The sequence below is a fragment of the Neovison vison genome, chromosome 7 (genome assembly GCF_020171115.1).
Source record: "Neovison vison isolate M4711 chromosome 7, ASM_NN_V1, whole genome shotgun sequence".
In the NCBI taxonomy this organism is placed as follows: domain Eukaryota; kingdom Metazoa; phylum Chordata; class Mammalia; order Carnivora; family Mustelidae; genus Neogale; species Neogale vison.
In genome coordinates this window covers 115,065,298-115,077,642 of record NC_058097.1, presented here as the reverse complement: position 1 = coordinate 115,077,642, position 12,345 = coordinate 115,065,298, and the positions used below count along the sequence as shown (strand labels likewise).

Here is a 12,345-nt window from a genome sequence, read left to right as displayed (position 1 = left end):
CCGAGCCTAGTGGCAAGCAGTGGCACCTGGTCATGCTGACACAGACTCCTGGAGACTAGTGATCATGCCTCCCTCTGGCCACCCCTCTGATGAAGCTGGTCCCATAATTGAAGCTTGTGCTCTTGGGGAAGGAATTTGAGATTTGGGGAATAACTTCTGGAAGGGCACATTTCTTGCTACAGTTGAATAACCGAGCACATACCTTCAGATCCTGCTTCCCATCTCCTTAGCCACCCTGTCAGTAGGGGAACCTGGGACCCAGCCGGGGTCAGCCTCTCCCTGTGGGAACTGCAGGGGAAACTGCCCTCTCCCAGTGATAGCATCTGGTAGGATTTATTTAGCGACTCTCAGTTCACAGACTTTGTGCGGAAGCAGCTAGCTTGTTCATAACGCACCAGGCACCGTGCCCAGAAGCACCGTTCTCACACGGCCTTGGACACCCGGTCATTTTTTCTCCAGTTATGTGTCTTCCTCATCCTTCCGTCTCTCCCTTCCACAAGCTGGGCCAGGCTGTCTCCTGTAACCAGGTCACTGAGAGGTGCTGCACTGAGCCTTGTCCTTGCTACGAAGGCGGGAAGGGGGAGCCAGTGTCTTAGCCATCTTGGTCTTAAAACCAAGTGTGACAGAGGGATCTATCCAACTCCCACCTGTCTCCTCTGTGCGTATTTGGGGCCCATCCTGGGACCTCATGGTGTTGCGGTCACAGTGATGGTGACGTTAACTGGGGCATCCGTGAGTTCTTGTGCAGGATCTGAACCTGGGTTGGTGGGTGGCGGTTCGATGCCTAGAGGGACAAGCAAAGGAGACAGACGCCGCGGAGGTGTCCCTGATTGTTCTCAGGACCAGAGACTGAGCATTGTGCATGAAACTCAGGACTGCCGTCCTTACGTATAAGTAATCATCTTTGGGATGAAATCATGCTTACCAGCCTCTGCCTCCAGGCCTTCCCTTGAATCCCCGTATTGGTGGCTTTGCTCCCTGAGGGCAGAGTGGGAGAGTGAAGTTAGTGACCACTACACTTCCACGGCCTTCCCTTCCTGGTAGAAGACAATCCCAACCCTCAGAATGACTGGGGTTCTACACTCACATGGGAAACAGCAACTGACCAAGGCCTGTAGGAAGGAAAGAAAGTGCATAACTTGAGCAACCCAGCATAGGTTCCAGGAAAAAAAAAATCCTCCCTTTCCAGATAGACTCTGTCCTAGAGACCCCAGAACATAGAGGGGGTGGCCCCAGATGCCTAAGTTTGGGAGTTGGAGCCCAGATGGACAGCTAGTACTGGGGAGAGGACAGAGTTAAGGAAAACCTGAGGTACCTTGCCTAGGGCAGGGAGGGGAGGGGTCTGCATCTCTCCTTGAATAGGTCTAGACCTGGCCCCCCATGGAGTCAAGCAGCCTTGCCCTTGAGCTTCCCACTCACAGGGGAAAGTCTCCGGGTGCCGGGCAGCATACTGGAACACCAGCAAGGAGGCCACCGTTGCCACCACCACTCCTGTGCCCGCTGCACCCAGCACTGCTGGATAGGCGCTGAAGGGGGGGTCCGCTAAGAGTCAAAAGCGCTGGTTACATGGCTTTGGAGCCACTGCTGAACTTGACAACAAAGGCTGCGAGGGCAGCAAGCAGGCAATGCCCCGTGGTGGACAATCAAAAGCAAGACAGGACCCCCAGAATACAGAGGTCAATTCCTTCCCAAGGAAAGAGGTGCTCTCTGCATGCCTTGACCTCTAGAGCTTTCGCATCCCAGCCATGTCCCCCATTTCTGCCATAGAAGGCAGAGGCCAATTGTCTTGGCAGCTTGGGGGTGAAGGGAAGGACAACACGAAATATGGAGTTCCCAGAATGGAGAGAGAGCCGCAGGAAGCTGAGAGCCCACCTGTACCCTGGGAGGTGAGACTGAGGCACAGAGTTGGGCCCCTCCTCTTACTGAATCACCAGCACCCTGCACCCCACCCCATCCACCCTTCGGATTCAAGCTGAACTGTGGCTCCTACCCCCAGGCCCAGGGCCTCCAGGGCCTCCCAGGGAGAGATGGGAAAGACAGCAGCGGACGTGACCTGAGGGGAGGGTGGAGAAGAGGAAAGACAGGGGGATGGAGGCACTGGGTGGGAAGGAGCCAAAGGAATGGAGTCGGGGATGCCCTGCGAGGAAGAAGAGGAACCTGGGTTTTGGTTTCCATCTGGGGGAGAAAGGGTAAGTGCCTCTGTGGCCGTGGCCTCAGCACCTGGTGTCTTCACCTCAGAGGGGTGTCCAGCCGTGTGGTGATTCAGAGCCAGGACGCGGAAGGCATAGCGGACACCTGGGTCCAAGCCGCCCAGTTTCCGGCCCCGGCTCTCAGGCTCGATGTCCCTGGCCGCAGTCTCCCAGGCCCCGGCTTCCGGGCTTGGGACGCTGGCCCTTCGCTGCACCAGGAAGCCCGTCAGGTTCCCGGGGCCCTCGACAGCCCAGCGCAGCTGCACCTCTCTCCGGTGCCTCCCGTAGGTCAAGCGGCGGATGGTGACGTTTGGAGGAGCTGGGTATCCTGGGGGAGGGGGCGGGACACACGCAGGCACCTGAACCCCTTCAATCACCAGGCGTGCGTGTACCTGGGCCCCCAGCTTTGTTCTCTTTTTGTGGAGAGACAGCCAGGAGCGTGGCACCACATTGGAGCATGCCCCTCTGGTCTGTGTCACCCTGGTTCCTCATCTACAAACTGAGCGAAAGGTGTTTGCGACACCAAGGGGAACCGCTGGCCTGCATTCAGGAGCGCGTCGCAGTCGGGTTCCCACAAGCCCATCTGGGGCCCGTGCTGGGGAGCGCACGTGTCCAAATTTGGAAGCAGAGGATTCCTGTGCCTTCCCCTCTAGGGGGGCCCCTGCCCCCTCGCCACACACAAGCGCCCGCTACACCTGACTCACTCTGGACCTCCAGCAGAACGCTCCGACTGCTGCTGCCCAGGGCGTTGCGTGCCACGCACCGGTAGGCGCCCCTGTGGCGCGCAGGGTCGGCATCCCGGATGCGAAGGTGGAGCTGGGCGCCCTCGGGGTGCAGCGTGAATCCGGAGGTGCCGCCTTCCACCTGCCGTCGTTGGGGACCCAGCCACAGGAGCCGGGCAGGCGGCATGCCCCCCAGGAGGGCGCAGCCCAGCCAGGCCTCTCCGCCTTCCAGCACAGACACCCGGGACTGAGCCACTGACAGTTGCGGCGCTTCTGCAGGACAGAGAGAGTCCGGCTGGGAGGGGTCTGTTGCACCCGGGCTGGTGGGAAGGCTGGGCAGTGAGGGACTGGCTAGCCCTGGAGGGGATGAGGAGGGGAAGAGAGCCAGGAGACAGGGCCAACGGCGTTGAGAGTGAAGCTTGTCTCTGGCTAGTTTGCCGCCTCTTCCAGGCTCCGATTCTATGCCAGCATCCTACCACCATCTGCTCCAAGATTTCCTGACAGTAACCGTGTGCCTCCATGCCCCTCAGCTACCCTGCTCCAGTCTCAGCTCCTAAAGGTAGGGCACCGGCCTTACTCACCTCTGTATTAACCGCCTCCCTCCCAGCACCTGCCAGTGGGGCTCCCTTCTCCCTAGTGGCCCACCGGTTCCTTGCCCCAAGCACAGAGCTGGGCCCAGAGCAGGTGCTTAGTTTTTATGAACTGAGTCCTAAACACCCAGGGTTTCGGGTGTCCGTGAATCTCCTGGGGTGGAATTTCCAGCCTGGAGACTGAGTAATAAGGGAGGGAAATATTCCCAGAGGAGGGTCTCCTGAGAGCGCCCAGAGACCAAGATATGAATTATTTTGTGAGAACTGTTATATGTGCCTGCTCCTCTGTGTGCTTTTCCCACATTTTTCACTTTAATACTTAACTCTTTTTTTTTTTTCTTGATTTGGCAATAAATAGGACTGGCGGGGGGCCAGATGAAGACAGAAAGAAAGCCGACCCAGAACCCGTAGAGGCAGTGAGAGAAGTAGAGACCTCCGATGCCTGAAACATGGATGCAAGGCAGGAATATAATCAGGCATCTCTCATGCAAATTGATGCAAATGAGGGAGACAGAGTCCCTGGCCAGCCAGACAGGAGCTGTCCAACAGACACAGCCCAGCCCCATGTGACTGTTGAACCCTCGCAATGTGGCTGGCCCACACCTACATGTGCTGTAACTAATTACACCGGATTCTGAGGACAGTAGACTAGGGTATCTCATTCATAATTTTTTAAATTACTCTACATTGAGATAATCGTATATTGGATATATTAAGTTCAATAAAACGTTTCTCTTGTTTCTTTTTGCTTTTTCACATGTGGCTACTAGAAAATTTAAAATTCTATATATGGCTCTCATTGCATTTTTATTGGACAACACAGATCAAGACCAAACACCCTGATTTTATGGATCAAAAACACTTGAGTCCCTGAGAGATGAACTGGCCCAGACTTACTTCGCATTCCAGCACAGACAGCCCCCAGGGCCCCTCCTCCTGATTCCAAAGGGGCTGCTCTCGCACCCCGGCCAGAACCAAGCCACAAGCCTTGACTCACCCAGCTGGAGCCGGCAGTGGGGGTCAGGGACCCTGAGTGGGTGAGTGCCCCGGCAGGTGAACTCTTGGCCAGCCAGGTCTTCCTGGGCCTGCAGGAGGTGGACAGCCAGCGAGGGGCTGCTGCCATCCAGGGGCTGCTGTAGCCCATCCAGCCAGCTCAGCAGGGCAGGGGGCTGGCCTCCAGGCCACTCACAGCTCAGCATGATGAACTGGTCTTCGACTGTGGCTGTGGTCCAGCAAGTGGGGCTCTGGAGGGGATCCCCTGGACAGAGAATAATGGCTCAGCATGGCTGTACAGGAGGACAAAGGGTTTTGTAGCCCTACCTCTTCCTTCTTCCCTTCTTTCCTCCCTCCTTCCCTCCCTCTCTCCTTTCCTTCCTCCCTTTTTCTTTCCTTCCTTTAGATTTTATTTATTTACTTGTTTCAGAAAAAGAGAGAGTGCGCACAAGCAGGAGGGGCAGAGGGAGAGGGAGAGACTCTCAAGCAGACTCCCCACTGAGCACAGAGTCCGATGTAGGGCTCAGATCTCATGACCCTGCCATCATGACCTGAGCTGAAACCAAGAGTCAGATGCTTAACTGAGCCACCCAGGTGCCCCTCCTTCCTTCACTTATTGCCTTACTCACTTGCTCATTCATTCATTCATTCATTCACAGTTACGGAGGGCTGACCATGTGCCGGAGCAATCATGGGAACAGACACCAAGCAATCATAATATACTTTGATGAATGCTTGAGTACAGGTACAAAGACAAACTCTCTGGGGCTTCAGGCAGAAGGATTTTAAAGACAGGATGGTATCTGAACTTCATCTTGGGTGGTGGGTAGAAGTTTTCAAGGCAGAGAGAAAGCTAAAGGCTCATTTCAAGAGCAACATGCAAGAGGGCGGTAGTAATCTAAGGTCAATGACAGTCTGCTGCCGCTGGAGGCTGAGAAACAGGCAGGTGCCGCAGGGTTCCAAGCCCAAACTGCAGAGGACACAGCAGAGTGGTGGAGACCTGGCTGGCAGGGAGAGCAGTTGGGAAGGAGGTCTGAGCTGAGTGCTGCCCACCTCCTTGTTCATGGCAAATCTTGGAGTCTGTGATCTGGAGCCCCGTCCCAGATCCCAGGGCTCCTCGAGGGCGCTTCCCCGGCCCCTGCCCACACTTGGAACATCAGCGCCCTGCTGTGTCCTGGGTCCACTCACACAGCGTGATCCTGCAGAAGGCGGGCAGTGCTAGGGCTGGGTGCTGGCCAGCACAGACGAAGACGCTGCCGTTGGGGAGATGGGCGGCGGGCTGACTCCAGGTGACGTTGTTGAGGGCAGTAGGGCCAGCTCCCTGGGGCCCTTCCCACTGCAGCTGGGCAGCTGGAAGCCCCCCAGGCCAGGTGCAGACCAAAGTCACAGCCCCGAGGTTTGGGAGCACAGCACAGGAGGGCTGCCCCTCAGGGGGATCTGGATGGAGAAGTGGGTGAGGATGGGCCGGACAGATGTCGTTGCTGGGACACTGTGGTCCCCAGGCCCAGCTGGGGGCCTGGTGGCCACAAGGCGAGGGTAGGAGAAGTAGGGAGAATTGGGTGGGTGGGGGAAGATGGATTCCTCTGAGGGGTTGGTGAGCAAAGAGCTGGACTCTCAGGTCGGGAGGCAGGAACTGAGGGGGTGAGTAAGAGTTCGGAGCCCCTGAGGAATCCCAGGGGCCCTTGGAAGTCCCCAGCTTCCCCTAGGTTCCCCATTGCCCAGTTTCTCCTTTTTGCTGCTGTGTCCTTTGCCTCATGGTCATTTCTCTACCCTTCTCTGTGCCTCAGTTCAGTCCCCAAAGCTGTGGGAAGAATCACTTGGGGAACAAGGTCCAAATAGGGTCAGGGGTTTCCCCTCTCCCTGCCCCTTCCCACAGGTTTCACAGCCTCTACCCCTGCTCAGCAGCCCTGTCTGGCTCCCCCACCCCCATCCCCGACAATGTCCATGCTGATTCCCACAGGGCACGGGGCTACGGCAGCCCATACCCACACACTCACAGTAGATGGTGAGCCTGGCGCTGGCCTGGGTGCGTGTGTCCAGGCGGCTGTTGCGGGCCAGGCAGGTGTACAGGCCTGTGTGTGCGCGTGTGGCGCTGGCGATGGTGTAGACAGGCCCGGTGTGGACCTGAGTGTGGTCACGGAGCCACACGTAGTGACTCGGGGGGTTGGATCCCGCTAGGCAGCTCAAGGTCACCTCTTCCCTCTCCTTGGCCCAGAAACCCTCCTCGCTGAAGCCCAGTGGCTCCACGGAGATCACAGGATTGTCTGGACCATCTGGAGGGCAACGAAGACTTGTCTCATCACCCCGGTCTTTGTTCCTTCACTCACTTGTATAATCTTGATTGCACTGATCGTCCAACGAGCCTGTGTTATGTGCCCACTCTGTCAACCAGAGGGCGAGGGAGGCCCCAAGGAACTCAGCATCTGGAAGCCCTAAGTCCAGCCAAATGTAGATGCGCAGGGTCCATGGAGGCAAGCTCCCTAGGCTGTGGGAGGCTTCCCAGAGGGACTGAGGGAGGGGGACAGCAAGAGCTGGCTAGGTAGGAGAAAGGTAGGGCGCCAACCTTCCCGGTTCAGCCAGGATCGAGGGGCTTCCTAGGACTGGGATGCTTGGCCCCTCTAGACTGGAGAGGGCAGAACACAGAGTATGACGATGCCCCGACCATGATCCCAGAGCCAACCATTCTCACTTCTTTGGGTCACTGCCTTCCCTTCTTTCCCGTCTTTCTGACTCCCAGAAAGGACTGTATAGTCTGCCTGCCATTCTTCTCCTCTGTCTTTCCCAAGAACTGCTCGTCTGTCTCCTCCATGATCTTGAGTTTGCAATCCCACAAACCACCACCCACAAGACAGGACAGCATGAGTCCTGGCTTTTTAAATCCTTTAGATCAGCATTGTCCAACAGATCCACAGATCTTTTTAAATTGTCCAATTTTAAATTTCCAAATCTTAAAAAAGGAAAAATGGCTAAACCCAACCAAGCAAAACAGCATCAATGGATTGTAATAATTTTAGTAATATTTTGTATTTAACCCAATACACCCAGAAAATTATTTCATGTGTAATCAGTTATAAAAACTATTGACGAGCGAAAAAAAACCAAAAAACTATTGATGAGCTATTTGGGGTTTTTGTTTTTTGTTTTTGTTTTTGTTTGTTTGTTTGTTTTGACTCAGTCTTCAAAATCCAGTGTGCCTTCGGTAGGCTGAGCACACCTTTTTGGTTCAGGCAAATCTGCAGGGCTCGAGCCCCGTGAATGGCAGCCATATTGGACAGTGTGGCTCTAGACCGTCCTAGTCTTCTTCCTTTCACACAAACTTCTAATTCCATTTTTAAGTTATTTTTTTTAATTGCAAAATTTTATTAGTTTTATTTGTTCTCTTTACTGAAAGGACTACTCTGGTCATTTGTTCACTTTTGTATTAGGTTGTATTGTATTGTCTGTATTAGGTTCTTCACTTTTGTATTAGGTTCTCCTTCATTGCTTGTTTTGGAGCTCCTTGTGAGTTCTGAAAAGTAATCCTTTGTTTGCTCTTCATGTGCTTTATTTTCTTTAATTTTTATTCATTTATTTGAGAAATAGAGCAGGAGAAGGGGAAGGGGCAGAGGGGGAAGCAGACTCCCCACTGAGCAGGGAACCTGACATTGGGCTCGATCCCGAGACCCTGGGATCATGACCTGAGCCGAAAGCAGATGCCAACCAACTGAGCCCCCCAGACACCCCTCTTCCTGTGCTTTAAAGACAGACTTCCGATTTCTACTTTGAGGCTCTCAACCGTTGACTTGGGATCAACTTGCTGCCCTCTCTGTCCACTGTGTCCCTCCTTCTAGTTTCCCCAGGGTCCAGTTGGTCCCTGTGAGGCCTTCAGGCTCAACTCAAAGGCTGGCTCCTCAGGCCACCCCTTTTACTCTAATTACGGGTAAAATTGTGATGCCGAATGTATGTGCATTTACCTGGGAAGGGAGGCTCAAGACCTGGAAAAGGCTAGAACTCCTGTAGTAGATCCATGTCTGATACGGAGAGCGGGGGGCCCACAGTGCCCTGAGGCACTCACTATTGGACCTGCTCAGCGGGCTGGGGGCTGCTGGGGGTGCCCTAAGCCATGTCAGGAAGCAGGGTGCAGAAGGGAGGGGAGGGGCCAGCCCTGACCACGCACCGCCCATGAGACTCACAGATGACATCAAGGAAGGCGCCATCACTGCTCATCCGGCTGACGGCGTTGTGGGCACTGCATATGTACCAGCCCAGGTCTGTCCTGTTGACCGGGTCTAGCCGAAGCCACCGCTCCGTCACCTCCACCAGCTCCTCCTCCTGGCCTTGAGGTGCCCGATGTTGCCAGGCAAATGTCACAGGCTCAGTGCCCTCCCGGACTGCACATGTGGCCACCACGGAGGTCCCCTCCACGGGGGACAGGTCACTCAGCCTCACCCGAGGCTTTGATACAGGCACTGGCCAGAGGAAGGAGAGGCCCTGCATTTGTTATCTCGGACCCAGGACTGGCTGGGGGTTTGGCCTGCCCACAGGGCCCTGGCCCTCCCTTCCTTGCAAGCCCAGGTTTTCTCACTCCCAGGGGCAAGGTCCTATGGCACCCGGGCCCAGCCCAAGGCAATGGGAGGCACATGCAAGTAGAGGCAAAGCAGCACACAAGGCCACTCGGGTCAGACCCGTCCCAGCTTGGCCTCTCACCCAGCACGGCCAGCGCGAAGTAGGAGTAGGTGGTGTGCAGCTGGCCCCCGGCAGCGTGCAGGGCCTGGCACAGGAAGTGGCCTCGGGCCCCCTCCCGCAGCTCCCGAAGCACCAGGCTGCTGTTCCGTAGACTAACAGCCCCCAGAGCCGAGGCCCCGGCCTCCACCTTGGACTCCTCCCCATTAGTGACAGCCACAGGCCGGGGCGTCAGCAAGCCCAGGGGAGTGAAGCTCCAGAAGACCACAAGAGGGGCCAGTCCGGAGCCACAGGCCAGCTCCACGGAGCCACCCCGCACTCCTTGGATGGACATGGCCTCTTCGTCAGGGCCTTGGTGGGTCAGGTGGGGCGGCCCTAGGGACAGAGCAGCAATGCAGGATGTCTGGGCTGGCCTGGGCTCTCCTGCTTCCCCTCCTTGGGCCCCTTGTCCTCCTTCCTGGAATGGGTTTGAGCGAGCTCCGGAGTTTCTTCTCTAGCTGTGCTGTGGAAGCCGGCGGCCAGGGGATCCTTGACCAAGATCAGTGAACAGACTGGAGCCGAGGCTCCCATCTCCACGTGGAATCAGACCATTGCAGAAGCTTGATAAAAATATATACTCTGGGGACACCTGGGTGGCTCAGTTGGTTAAGCAGCTGCCTTCAGCTCAGGTGATGATCCCAGCGTCCTGGGATCGAGTCCCATATCGGGCTCCTTGCTCGGCAGGGAGCCTGCTTCTCCCTCTGCCTCTGCCTGCCGTTCTGTCTGCCTGTGCTCGCTCTCTCTCCCTCTCTCTGACAAATAAATAAAATCTTAAAAAAAAAAAAATATATATATATATATATATATATATACACACACACACACACACACTCTGGGGCCTCATCCCAGACCACAGAGTCAGCATCCCCAGGGCATCAGGGCCCAGGAATCTGTATTTTCAAAACAAACATCCAGAAGTCGATCTGATGATCAGCCCAAGATTGGGAGATCTGCATGGCCACTGGCAATTCAGGCTCAGGGGTGGGGGGGGTGTCTCTACATAAGGATTCCAGGGGGAGTCCAGACCCACTGCAGCAAGGGGAAGATGACAGCAGCCTGCTGGCAGCCCAGCCAGCATGCAGTTGTCAGCTGCTAATATGAGGTGCCTGTCCCCATACCATGCACCAGGGTTATAAGGACAAATGAGTCACCCCAACCCTGCTCTTGGGGAGCTTTCAGTCTATGCTGTTCTTTTCTGCTCAGGACCTAGCATGGAACCGCGGCATGTGCCTGAGCCCCATGTTCTCCTGTCCCCCGTGGCCTGGTAGCTTTAACGTGCTGAGTTTCAGCACACACGGATGATGGTAAGTGCCTCAGATGACAAGGCACGGGAGTGATTCACATTAGCTTCCATTTGTTGAATGCGTTTGTGTGAAGTCCTGCACACGCATTACTTGTTGACCTTAACTGTCACGGTAATCACATCCCCCAGAGACTCTGAGCATGAAGTCACTTCGTCTCGAACCACACGGTAGGTGATCGAGCTGGGAGTGGAGCCTGGCTGCCCATCTCAGGCTCTCCCCCACTGCTCCCAGCTCCTCCGGAGAGAGAAGGGGAGACAGGCATGGAGCTGGAGAGCAAGGGCAAAGTTCTGCTAGTCCATAGATCAAGAAGCAGAACCCTTAACCCAGAAGCTTCTTCTTCCCAACTCTGTGGACACTGTGCTGGACCAAGCTGCCAGCATCTCTCAGCTAGACTGTTGGTCTCCCAAGTGCTCTCGGCAACCTGAAGACCATCCACTTTGGAGGGAACGTTGGGAAGCCCAGATCTATGTTGCACTATGCTTACTACCTGACAGTCACCAACAAGGTTACCCCAGCTTTGGGAGGGTAACTCAGTGGGCTCTCTGTGCCCTGGCCCCGCCTCCCCCGCCTGGCACAGAGCAGTGGCTCAGGGCATGCTGGCTAAGCCCTAGCGGATAAAGAAAGCTGATGGACTTCATTGAATGGCCATGCAAGCGTTAAAGGGAGATCCCAAAGAAGGGAGCAGGAGAAAAGGCAGGATGTGAGTGGGCAATGGTTCACCGGGCGGGGTGGCCGGAGCATCACTCACCTGAGGCCCCTACAAGCAGAAGGCAAAGGGGTGTCAGCAGCAGGAGGCTGAGCGGTCTGTGCAGAGCCCTCGGACCTCTCCATGGCCTCATCTCCCTGGGTGGCTGTCCACCTGGGGCTCTTGCCTGACACTCGGGTGCTCTCTCTCCAGAGCAAAAGCCTGGCCCCGGAAGGACTGGGGGTCTGGCTCGGGTTGCCAACCTCAGCCTTCTGCCACCCTTTCCCTGCTCTCCTGTTACCCTTGCTGGCCCGATGACAAGTGAATTATTTACCAGATGATTCACTCCATCCATAATGCAGAGTTGGGGAGGGCAAGACCTGGCTGGGACAGATCTAAGGGACACGCCCTGAGCTCCCTGAATTTTCATCTTAATGATAGTATAAAATGAGGCACTGAGCATAGAGTTGAAAAAGGCCCTAGTCTCAGCGAGTCCAACCACCTGCCCAGCGTGCAGTCCTCCAGACGTCAGGGGCGAGGAGATTCAAACACACCTTCAAATGCCCTTCCTCCCCCACTGTGTTTTGCTCATGTTTTATTGGGAGAAACTGGTAGAGGGTGGAAGGAGCTCCGGGGTCAAACACAAAGTCAGGGTTTGACTGAATGACTGTGAAATCAGGAAATTTCTGAACCTGAGTTTTCATTTCTTTGCAGATAAATGGGGATAATAATACCTTCTTTCCTGTAACGATTATTGTGGGTATTAAGTGGAAACCTTTCATTAGCCTAGGGGAACCTTCTTGGGTGCTCGTAATGTCCTCTTTCTTGCCTTAGGTAGAGGTTAAAGTTCATCAAACTGTGTAATTTATTGTGTAAACTTTTACGTGTGTTTGATAAAATTCCTTATCTCTCTCTCTGGCACAGACACATGTACACTTGCACACATGCACTCACACACTTGGGCAAACAGTGCCCAGAATGTAGCTGGCGTGCCGTCCTTTGTGTCCCCAGTCAGAGCTGATCTACGAGGCACAGACCCTTGATACTGGAATGGAGACCAGCTGTCCCATGGCCCAGGCCGTCTCTGATAGTCAACCTGACATGAGGTCAGTTTTCCATCCTCTGGTGTTGGGTGTAGGTGAGAGTCCCAGACCCCAGTGA

General features: G+C 55.3%; 1 protein-coding gene across 1 annotated transcript; it reads right to left on the bottom strand.

Annotated features, from left to right (window-relative positions):
* Positions 1-686: 686 nt before the first annotated feature.
* VSIG10L2 (V-set and immunoglobulin domain containing 10 like 2) lies at positions 687-11,338 on the bottom strand. The gene is made up of 12 exons (XM_044260190.1): positions 11,248-11,338; positions 9,181-9,531; positions 8,667-8,942; positions 6,492-6,767; positions 5,683-5,931; positions 4,499-4,759; positions 2,894-3,184; positions 2,221-2,517; positions 1,420-1,542; positions 1,088-1,112; positions 926-978; positions 687-784 (listed from the first exon to the last, which is right to left on the bottom strand). The coding sequence occupies exons 1-12, from the start codon at positions 11,336-11,338 to the stop codon at positions 687-689; spliced, it is 2,391 nt and encodes a 796-aa protein (XP_044116125.1).
* Positions 11,339-12,345: the final 1,007 nt, after the last annotated feature.